The 12,488-nt window shown below is 35.7% G+C and overlaps 1 protein-coding gene across 1 annotated transcript in view; it reads right to left on the minus strand.

Moving 5' to 3' along the window:
- The window catches only part of Col19a1 (collagen type XIX alpha 1 chain), a 332,428-nt gene that overhangs the window by 236,563 nt on the left and 83,377 nt on the right, over positions 1 to 12,488 (minus strand). Inside the window, exons 10-11 of the mRNA XM_045156777.1 lie at positions 7,557 to 7,601; positions 4,919 to 4,963 (exon numbers count right to left, since the gene is read on the minus strand). Coding sequence (XP_045012712.1) covers positions 4,919 to 4,963; positions 7,557 to 7,601 — 90 coding nt within the window. The remainder of the gene's footprint in view (positions 1 to 4,918; positions 4,964 to 7,556; positions 7,602 to 12,488) is intronic.

Genomic DNA, 12,488 nt, shown 5'->3' on the forward strand with positions numbered 1-12,488 from the left:
TAGTTTTTTTTTATGGGTCCTGGGGAGTCCAACTCAGTCCTCAAGTTTGAGTGAGAGCAAGCATGTGATTTTAGCTGCTGAGCCATCTCCTGAGCCCTCTAAACCTGGCCTTTTCAATTCCCCAAATGGGAATGTAGTAGCTGAAACAACTGAGATGCCAATAAAAACATTATCCATGGTAAACTCATTCACAAATCGACAAAGTGAACTGCACTTTAGGTAATCAATCAGGAAAAATGTGCCTTAAACACCAACTACAACTGTTTATTGCTGTCACTGAAATGACACTTGACAAGTTTGGCAGGGCTGACTTTAAATATGAGAAAATCTGCTCTTAAGCTTCAATTTATTCAGACCTTGCATGAATACATAAAGGAATGATCATCTTGAAAGCAAACTAATGCAATGTAAAACACCTCTTTAAAAATATTGGAAGTTATACTGAAGGTGATAGATCCACTTTCTTATCTACTTATGCCTTGTTTTCCTAAGTGTAACCAAATGGTATTCTTTCACAAGTACATGAAGTAAAACTCTAGGCTCAGAGCTTAAGAATGAAGATCATGTCAATGAACTCTGGAATGGCCTTTTTCTAACATGATTTTGCGAGCTCAGTTCATGAGGTCACATCTGGTTATATAAGAAGCATTTGACACAAGCATTCCAAGGGAGGCTGAGAGTATGGGCATAACCGTCACTTTAAGAGTAAATTCTACATATGGTCTAAGAGCAGAAGCAGCTCAGTACCTACAGTAATACTTAAGGAGCCTCAGGAAATGCCCCTAATAACTACCATAGAAATGGAGAAGTCAGGCATGGATAGAGACTCTTATCCTTTTGGCCTCACAAGCTTGGCTGCTGGAGAATCCAAGGATTACAACTTTTGAAAAAGGGATGGGAGAATGGGAAGGGATCAATCCTATGTCTAAATGACAAACATGGTAAACCTGAAAAGAACTGTATTTTGGGGCATATCCTGTCTACACAACTAGTTTTGAGAAGCCTAACCACCTGTTAAGTTTCACTTCAGGACTGACATGAATGAATTGTATTTGATCAGTAATGGTGAGGTTCTGCCCTGTTGTTACAAGTAGTTATACTTTGGAATACATAGTCAGACTTCTGTACCTGGATTTCAGATCCTTGGATTCAACTAACTATGGATCAAAGCTATTTAGAAAAAATATATGTCTATATAGAATAAAGAGTATCTTTCTTATAATTATTCCTTAAATAACAGAGCACAGCAACTATTTGCATAGCATTTACAGTATGCTGATTAGCATAAGTAGCTTAGAGATTATTAAAAATATACAGGAGAATGTGTATTCACTATTCACTACATTTCATGCGGGGATTTAAATATCTGCAGAGTATGTTCAGGGAAGTTTTACAACCAGTCAATCCCCTATGCATACAAATGGATCATAGGACTTTAAAATAAGGTTTTGTGTACTTGTTCAAGTCTCATCAGTTCTGTGAATTGATAGTAAATTTGTAGATCTGAGTTTCTGAGGAAACTCTTGGTCATTCCCGTGAAGTGAACTGGGCTGACGTCTGAGTTTCTAGCCATAATGAAAAAGAACAGAAATAAAAATATCACATGACAATTACCACTTAGTGCTTAAAATTGTTATTCTTTGACCAGGGATTATATGTCCCTAAGAGTTAAGAAATCTTAGACTAGTAACAACTTCCTGGATTATTTTATTCTGCAACTAGTATTTCACTCAACTCTGTTCAATTTAATCACAGGAAATGGGAAACTAAGGTAATTTAAAAAGAAAGTGTTTTAAAAATAATTATATATTCATTTTTTCACAAGGAATTACAATTTAAAGTAGGTTGACTGATTTTGTTCAGAAAAAGAGTATGTTGTAAACAAAAGTATGTTGTAGGTACCTCAGGCTTTTGTCATACCAAACTTAATGCTGTTACATGATTTTTTTGTTCAAAAACATATCAATCATCTGACCTTAATTATTTATGTGGAAAAATACATGTTTTGCATACAACTATTTCTCAGCACTTAATTTTGGAAAGAATAAATCATTTGATATATAGGAAATATATTAAATATACTTTTGTTTATTTATTTGCAATGAGGGAGGGCGGGAGGAGGAAGAAGGGAAGGGAGAGAAAAGAGAATGGACATGCCAGGGCCTCTTGCCGCTGCACACAAACTCCAGACACATATGTCACTTTGTGCATGTGGCTTTACATGGGTACTAGGGAATTGAGCCCAGGTGGTCAGACTTTGCAAGCAAGCACTTCAACCATTTTGAGTTAGCTCCCAAACCCTTAATACATAGTAACATAACCAAAGCAAACATTGTAAGCATAAGGATTATTTCATGAATATCACATCTGAATACATATCATTAGAATTAAACTCTCATTGAGGGCATTGCCTTGTCTCTTTCATGCTTTCTTTCTGATATCTTTCAAACACAAATATCATCACCTTATAGTGAAGTTGTCTACTTAAATTCAGTAGTTAATAGATACAAGGAAGTAGAAGGAAAATCTTTGAAGCAAAATATAGTGGAATGCTTTTCTATATTTCTATATGTCCATGACATGATCTTTCAATTTCCCAGCATTAGCAACTCTTTACAGAGAACAGCAAAATAATTAGTATGCTGTAAGTGTATTGGTGACTAGATTACAGAAAATATATCCCTTGTTTAGTACCACTGTTTCTACAGAGAAAATCCTATTTATAAACCAAAAAATGCATAAAGATGGCATAAATACTTAGGCTGCAATGACTTATCCTAAGGCATAAATGTTCAAGGGTCTTCTAAGAGACCCATTTTAACATAGTTATAATTCTAATGGAATTTTCCTCAATCATGTGGTTATTATATGGCTATCTTTTTTCTCCCTCAATAAAGAAAAATAATTATTATGTAGTATACAGCATGTGAAATTTGTCTCATAATTATAGAAGATGCCCATTGTCTCTATAAATAATTATTTAAATTACAAATAATTGATCACTGCTAAGAAAGCTAAACACAGGCAATGCTGGCTGATTTAAGCTCATTTATTTCCCTGTTAAAGCTATGTTTTGAGTACTTCTCTCAAGGCCTGAAAACCTGTACCAGAGAGATGGTGACAGATACTGTGCTCATTCAACCTTTATTCATTAAAATAAAGATGCTGAAGCTACGGATAATTCAACACTAAATCAGATCTCTATCATGCCTGTCAAGGCTCAGGGAACATAGTAGAAGAGGGAGAGAAAAGATTATATGAGCCTCAGAGAATGGGTGGGAATGGCCTCTGACTGACTGATGCCACTTGGTTCCCACAATGAACACCAATAACCCCACTGAGGAAGACCCTCAGCAGAATTGGGGTGAGGGAGATGGGATATAGATGCACAAACTTTGTATTTAAAAATCAATTAACAATGGATTTTAGAAAGTTACATGTTTGTAAAAGAATTATTGCCTAAATATGTTTCAAGAACTATCAAATGACTTTGGTAGTTATTTATTAAAATAAAATATTGTGACCCAGCTATAGCACTCCTAGGCATATGTCCTAAGGACTCATCTCATTTCCTTAGAAGTACATGCTCAACCATGTTTATTGCTGCTCAATTTATAATAGCTGGGAAATGGAACCAGCCTAGATGTCCCTCAACTGATGAGTGGATAATGAAGATACGGCACATTTATACAATGGAGTTCTACTCAGTGGTAAAAAAAAAAATGAAGTTATGAAATTTGCAGAAAAATGGATGGATCTGGAAAGGATTATACTAAGTGAGGTAACCCAGGCCCAGAAAGCCAAGTGCCACATGTTCTCCCTCATATGTGGATCCTAGCTACAGATGATTGGGCTTCTGCATGAGAAGGAAAAAATTCAGTAGCAGAGGCCAGTAAGTTAAAAAGGAGATATAAAGGGGAGAGAAAGGAAGGGAGGAGGGTACTTAATAGGTTGGTATTGCATATATGTAAGTAGAATGATTGAGATGGGGAGGGGATATGATGGACAATGGAATTTCAAAGGGGAAAGTGGGGGGAGAAGGGTATTACCATGGGATAATTTTTATAATCATGGAAAATGTTAATAAAAATTGAGAAAAAAATATTGTGTTAAAGTATAAAATGAACTGACCAGATTTTGTTAGGAAATTGGAGATGACAACACTTAGGTTATGAGGTGACATCTACACTTGGTTGTTCAAGGCACATTGTCCGCCTTTAACCAACCTTTCTGCGGGCTTTGTGGGCCACATCCATTTGACTAGCTCTCAGTTGGGTTTAGCCAGCAGGAGTCACTATCTGGAGCGCTCAGGGCTGAACGACAGTGAGTTGGGGACACTTATTGCTGGGGCTCCTACTTGAGACTGACACTGATAGATGCTTCCCTCAGCTTAGCCCTGGTTTGGTAATCACTTTTAAAGAGTCTGCTGTTACCTGACCATTTTAGCACAAATTACGAGTTTCCTATACATTGCCCATAACTTTAGCCATCCCTCTATTAAACAATTTTCAGTTATCCTAATTTTGTTGTGCCATTTTTTCTTTCCTGCAAGACTGAGTATCACAGATAGTTTTTATTTATTCCTTAAGGAACTATTTTTACTGAAGAATAAGTTATAATATTGCATATGAGCAAATGCTTATTGATACACATCAAAACACAATTGATCAATGGAATCATAACATAAATATGATGCATAATAAATGTTTAATTACCAACTGAACACTATCTAAATGATTTAGAAAAAGTTCTATCAACAACATATTAAGGCTACTTTAATGTATGCCAATATTTTAGTGTCTTTATAAAATTATTGAGTATCTTATTTAGAACACATAAAACAAGCTAAATGTTACATTTAAAATGTTTTCAGGTGGTGCTTATCTTTACGAATGCACACATACAAAGGCAGCTTTACCTTTTCACCAATGTCTCCTTTGTTGCCTTTGAAACCTTGCTCTCCCTGTGAAATAGGAATATAGTAATAAGAAAAATTTCAACAATATGTCCAAACCTCATGATAATAGTAATATTTCTAGCAACTTAAAAACAATCAAGAAATGAAAATTATGTGTTATATAAGTGCATAAAGTTTAAATATTCCTAAATACTAAAGGAACAAATTTGTAGGTACTTCATTATGTGCAAGGAAATTTTATCCTTTTAAGTTTCCTACAGATAATCATGAATACAGGACTTTCCTTAGTGACTTTTGGTGCATTGAATTTATCAACATAGTGTACAACACACAGTGAATTAGCCATTCTTGTTATTATTAACATCTTCTTAGATCCAGCAGAAACAGACCTCCTTGAAACCTGCCTCCCACCGTTATTCTTCTCATGAGAGCTGTAGGATGAGTGAATTTATATTTGAACTTGGTGTTCTGCATCTTTGTCAGGAACCCATGCTCTTCACTGCTCTGCTTTCCTTCCTTGCAGTCATGGGGGAGTCAGTGCACTCTCTTGAAGAGTGGCTACCTTTTTATTCTAAAAGATGCATGTCTTTTTTATTTTTTTTTAAAGAACTCTGCTAAATTTATTTTCCCACTTCACTTGGCACAGATGGAGTGTGAAGTTCCCCTCATGTACTCAACAAACATTCATTTGGTGTCTCCTACATGTCAGGCGTCATGACAACAGAGCAGACAAGTGAGCATGGGGGATGACCCATGTGAACATTCCATTTACTGAGACCATGACATAGAGGCATCTTGTAACCATAGTCTCAGTGCACTGTGGCAAGAGATGACAGTTTCTTCTATTTTTCTTGTTTACCTTTTGAGACAGGGGCTCATGTGGTTAACACTGTATTTGAACTCACTATGTATACAAGAATGGCTTTGAACTCCTGACCCTCCTCCTGTCCAGTACTGGATTACAGATGTGTACCACCACACCCAGCTCAACAAGATGACACTTGGAGTTCCTAAAATCCATATTAATTATACATGAAAAAGGTGAACTTCCCATTACATTTACTTATATAATGAATATATATGTGTGTGTATGTATTCATATATGTGTGTATAATCAAATATGTGTACATATGTGTAGAAGCACCTGATTACATAATTATTTGCCTTCATTTACTCTCAGAAAAACTATCAGTTAAAAAAATAGGCTAGTTGGGCTGGAGGGGTGGCTTAGTGGTTAAGCCATTTGCCTGCAAAGCCAAAGGACCCAGGTTCGATTCCCCAAGGCCCACGTTAGCCAGATGCACAAGGGGGCGCACATGCCTGGAGTTTGTTTGCAAGGGCTTGAGGCCCTGGCGCACCCATTCTGTCTCTTTCTCTGTCAAATAAACTAATATAAAATATTTTAAAAAATAGGCTAAGCCAGGCGTGGTGGCACATGCCTTTAATCCCAGTACTTGGAAGGCAGAGTTAGGAGGATCATCATAAGTTCGAGGCCGCCCTGAGACTGCATAGTGAATTCCAGGTCAGTTTGAGCTACAAAAATAGGCTAGTTGGTAGGTGATTTTTTTAACCACTGAATGCATGGCCTACCTTTTTTTTTCCTATTGTTTTCCTAAAATATAGACTTTAGTTCCATCTATTAATTCAAGCTGACACAGAAGCTGCTTACTGCCTCCTGTGCACCAGCTTCGGTGTCAGTATGATGCAGCCACTGCAGACAGCTGCTGGGAAGTCCAGAGCTATTTCCCAGTAGATAAAACTGCCCATCCCTTGGCCTGCAACTCAACTTGCAGATATAGCACATACTGGATCAGTGCTTGCATCTAGAAATGCTATAAAGTTCTGAAGCTTCTTTCATCGCTGACACTTCAGTATTTCAATACTTGGAACAAAGTAGAGAGATTCTTTTTTAAAATCTCTGATTGTAAATAAGTCTCTATTTCTTAAATGATATTTTCAGTTACGGACACAAACCTTGATGCATGGTAACTTCTGAAACTGCATATATGATGCACTCGCCTGTGGTGGGATTATCTGGGGTGCTTCTTGACAGCTGGCCAAACCGGAAGTGATTCTGTTCTCTCCGGGAATCTGGAATATACTAGTCTGTGCTGCCAGCAATGCTGGTCACATGCCGTCAAGCTCTTTCCCAGAGAAGGAAAGCAGCCTTTGGAAGCAGTAAAGGATGAAAGGATGTTCACTTTGGTTAAGAAAAAAATGCTGGGCACAGAAAGAAACCTCCTGGCCACTGGAAACCTTCCCATTTATCAAGAGCATGGCATGTTCTCCTTCCTGTGCTAGAGATTGCACCTAGGGTCTCACGCATGCTGGGCAGGCACTCTGCACTCAGCCTTCTTTTCACTCTTTACTTTGAGATGCCCCTCAGAAGGGATGAATGAATGCCTACTGGTTCTTTAGGGAAGAATGTTGCTAAAACCCTAAGACAATGCTTGCCTAGAGAGGACCCTCTGAGAAGGAAATGACTTTCTTTGGAAAAACTGGGTCTTAGTTTTCTAAGATACTAATGGAATTTGCTTTTACCAAGTACATTACTTAATCCTGCACTATATTCTGTGTGAATTCAATTGCCAAGATGTTAAAATTCTTAGTTTGTATGAAACATTAAAAATTTCATTACCTTTTGACCAGGTAAGCCTGGAACACCATGCAAGCCATTCTCACCCTAAAAAATAATTACACAAAACAATTTTTATTAGCCACTACCATAAGGAACAAAGATCTCTGAATAGCTATTATGTGTAGGGCTTTAGACTATCCCTTATCTTACTACTCCATAGTCATGGCCTCAAACATTAACATAAAAATGGAGGCTCTGAGAAATTAAATAGAATGGTCAAGGATATCTAACTGCTAGCATTACCTGAGATGTAAAGTGGGATGCCACTGACTTCACAGCCCATGTTTCCCTGCATGCTGTTTAGTAGCCCTTCTTTCTTTCTTCTTCTCAAACCTCTGTCCACATTAATAAATGCTATTTTATTGGGCAGGTGATGTTCCCAGAACAAATCTATCAGGTAGTCACTATTTATTATGAACATATGATATAGTAAGAGATGAAATGACAAGTTGAGTTTGAGAACAGCATACCAGCTAGAATGAGTTACTCCTGAGAGGATGGGTACATTCTTGGTAGAACCTTAGGAATTTAGCTGGGTATAGGAATTTGCTTTGGCTCCTGAGTTAACAGGTTTAGGCAGTGCAAAATAAATGAACAATTCTATATTAGTATGATCTACTTCTGCCAAGTATTTCTAAAATTAATTTATGAAACTATAGTCTTTAAGCATGACCTAGAACACAGGTATAATTTTTAAGTACAATGTAAAGAAAAATTCAATATATTGAGAAAAAAAATTACATGTCCACACTTTACAATAGCAGTAATATAGTATGGATTAACCTAAAAGGATCTTCATTTTATTATTAATTCAATTTTAGAGAGTTTGAGTGCTTTTTCTAAATAAGAAGTATACTGCTATATATACATGCACACCCATTATTTTAAAGATTAGGGTTTTTCTTAACTTAAATCACTTCTGTATTCTACAGCATAACTGATAACATCATAGTCGGGCAAAGCTGTGCTAAGAAGTGTAGCTACATATTGCACCATCAATGAAACTATCATAATTATCTCTAAGCTCAACATTTCTATCACTTATAATGTCATTATTGTTCTAGGATCTTAGGACTTTCCCAAGGTTAGAGGAAACTTCCCATATATTTTGAAAAGGACAAAGTGAAAACACATAAGTGTCTGACACCAGGGAACATTCTATGGAACTGGAACTCATGTTACTCATCACAGAAGTATGTCCACTTGTTCATATGAGGCGGATTATTTTCATCAGTTGATCTGATGTAATATTTTATATCACATTACAAGCTACACATGATAACAAGATATGACATATAATCTATTAAAGTACCATGGTAAAATCTCATTTATAATATTTACACTGCCCAAAATCCTGTTGTGGTGAAAAAGCAATAATACCTTCTTTCTCCTTTCCTGGCACCCCCCTCTTATCTACCACTGACACCTAAGATCCCCCTCTACCATACACCATTAGAGTTACATGCAAACATACTGTTACTTGGGCGTTAAAGGTCTTTAAAGTTGTGATAATTGGGAATGTCATTAGTTGACATAGGTTTTGTGGATTTTTGTAGTTAAAATGCTGTGCTTTGCTATGGTAAGTGTCAATTGCTCTTTTTCTTGAGGGGGGAATTTGTTTTATTTTGTAAACATAATTATAATCTCTAAGATGGTCCAGTGAATGTCACTGTTTGTCATGGAGAAATAAGCTGTTGTCACATGACATATCAATATGTAGAAGCTTTTAAAATATTGTTAGCACTTTTGAAGCTCAAGTTTGAAGCTTTGGTGTGATGGTTTATATAGACTTAATACAATCTAGAATCACCAAAGAGGGATTGTCTAGATTAGGTTAGCTTCTGAGCATTCTATGGTGGGAAGACTTATATTACCTGAGGGTGGAAATATTCTACGAGTGAGGGTCCTACACTGCATTAAAAATGGCTGAGCACCAGCATTCATTGCTCTGCGTTTTCTCATGATGGACTTAATATGACCAGTTCTGGTTTAAGCTTCTGCCATTATACCTTACATAAAATGATGAACTATGGACCTGATAATGATAAGCTGAAATAAATACTTCCACTCTTAAATTTCTGTAGTGTATTGTGTCCCAGCAATGAGAACATAACTAATGCATTTGATATTTAGAAATTACCAATCTTTATTCCTTGCTATTTCTAAAAGTTACCATAGATGCCCTACTTAGAAACTTATAATAGTTATAATAATTCACCCTCAGTCTAGTCAGAGAGAGAAATATGAGCGTATTTGTTTCTGTTTTTACCTATTAAAAGGGGAGTATGTATTAAAAAAGAAGCATGGGAACTAAAAAAGCAAATGGTCCTAACAAGTAAAATCTTCTGTAGCATATTAAAAGAGACTGATATTTCAGTCACAACTTTATCGAAAACATGATTTAGTAGAATCATCTTCTCTTTATGTTCACTCTAAAGCAGAGGAGCAAAGCCCGAGATGATGCAGGTGATATGGGGTCATATTTAATTCCACCAATGGGGTAGGGAGGGAATTACCATGGGATATTTTTTTATAATCATGGAAAATGCTAATAAAAATTAAAAAAAAACAAAACAAACAATAAATAAATAAATAAAATAGAGAAAAAAACCAATACCTGCTTAACATTATTAGAAGGACACATGTTATTATCCTATTATGTGTGTGTGTGGGGGGGGTGTGCGTGTGTGTGTGTGTGTGTGTATGTGTGTGTATGTATGCATTTCCTGATATTGAGTTTTTTAATTCCAGTCTTCTCCAAAAGAAGCCATAGATTTTTATTTTATTTTATTTTATTTTATTTATTTATTTTTTGCTTTTCAATCAGTACTTTAGTTAATTATTTGAAGAAAATTACATCAGGGGTTTCCAATAGCCATAAGCTTAAAATTTGTTTCTGAGGATATACTGTCTTTTACAGATCTTTTAAACAAAACGCTTGTCCTTTCTAGCTATGAATTTAAGCTACAGAAGGGCAAATTAATAACATGTGGAAAATAAAGCAGGACAAAACTCCCAGGACTGGTGGTAGTATTGTTACCTGTCTCATTTCTTTAGTTGACAGCTTGCGTCTGTCCAGAAAATTTAAAAGGACCCTTATCATTGTAAACTCTGGGAGGTTTTGGAAAAAATCATAGGTCAGGTTAGGGATGGCCTATGGTTTTCTGAAAAACTGAAGAAAGGATTCCATTGTAGCTATTGTTTATCACTGTGTACCTCCCAGTACTTGGCATAGCTATGTATAAAATACAACTTATTAGTTGTTTTCATTCCTTTGACATTGGAGCCAATATCTCTTATTATTCATAGCATATATGCATCTATAAGACACTTCATATGGAATCACATTCCCTAGGGTTAGACTTAATAAACCTCATCATAATAAGACCAAGAAAAGTAACAGAGAGTAAAAAGAAAATTTTTAAAAGCTAGATAAAAAGAACTAGGCTGAGAAAGTGTAAAGTTATATTCTATGTTGTAGTGATTATTTAACAAGTTAGGTATTGAACCTTAGATTTTAAAGTCTGAGATTTTATTTTGATATTAGTTCTAATGTATAATTATAAACTTGACACATGATTTTACTAGACTATTTTTAGGAGGTGTGACCTTAGTGTTCAGTGTTAATATCTCTCCACTGTGGCTGGGCATGGTGACACATTTGTACAATAAAAGTACTAGTGAGGCTGAGGTAGGAGGATTATCAGCTTCTGTGTTGCTTGGCCTATATAGTGAGACACTCTCTCAAAACAAAACAAAATTTTTCTATTAGTTATGATTCACTGAAGAAAATTAAATGCTGAATGAAATATTTGGAAACAACTGATGTTAAGTACCAGAATTATAGCATGCAAAGCAACAAATCAGGCAGCAGATAGTAAATCTGATTCGATTTTGTGTATCATTAATGCTGTGTCTACATTTCTGGCTACTTGAACATAATTTTCAGAAATTAAATTTTATAAGGTCATTAACTTGTTGGCACTCTATTAACTATTTCAGAAAATTGCTCATATGTTTTTGAGATATCTTATACAATATCATTTCTTTTCTTTCAGGGTGAAAGAATTTTTCCTTCTATATTTGTGACTTCAGGAAATAAATGATCAAACATATATTGTATATAATATATCTATATCAAACATATGTATGTATGTATATATAATGATTGATAGCTTCAAACTTTAAATTCTTTAAAGCCCATTGGATCTTTTTTGTTTGTTTGTGTGCATTTTTATAGGCAGGTTCTCATTCTACCCCAGGCTGACTTGGAATTTACTATGTAGTCTCAGGCTTGCCTTGAATTCACAGCAATCCTTCTGCCTCTGCCTACTGAGTGTTGTGATTAAAGGCATGTACTCACACCTGGCCACATTGGATCTTAACACAGCTAACACACAGGGATAGAATATGTAATTAGTACTCAATATAAGAACAATTTAAAGTGTAAATCTATTTAATAATAAAACAAGTGTGAACCAATTATTGTTTACCCTTGTGAGTTATTTCAAGGAGGGAAAGCCTGCCACCAAAGGTCTTAAAGTATGCTTGATACATGCTGCAATCCTAGAATATAAGCATGGGTCATGAATAGCAGCTGAACTCAGTATCTACTCTGTCAAAATCCACTGAGGATATGCATAATGTACATAAGTTTATTCAGGTGCATATACCTAAAAAATAAGCAAGACAAGCCAGGCGTGGTGGTACACAACTTTAATCCCAGTACTCAGGAGGCACAGGTAGGAGGATTGTCATGAGTTCAAGGCCAACCTGAGACTACATAGTGAATTCCAAGTTAGCCTGGGCTAGAGTGAAACCTTACCTTGAAAAACAAAACAAAACAAAAAAAAAAAAAAAAAGGAAAAGGAAAATAAGCAAGCAAGACAGATAATCTTAATATAGGACAGAGATTAAGTTACACAATTGTAT

This window comes from Jaculus jaculus, chromosome 8 (genome assembly GCF_020740685.1).
Source record: "Jaculus jaculus isolate mJacJac1 chromosome 8, mJacJac1.mat.Y.cur, whole genome shotgun sequence".
NCBI classification, from domain to species: Eukaryota; Metazoa; Chordata; class Mammalia; order Rodentia; family Dipodidae; genus Jaculus; species Jaculus jaculus.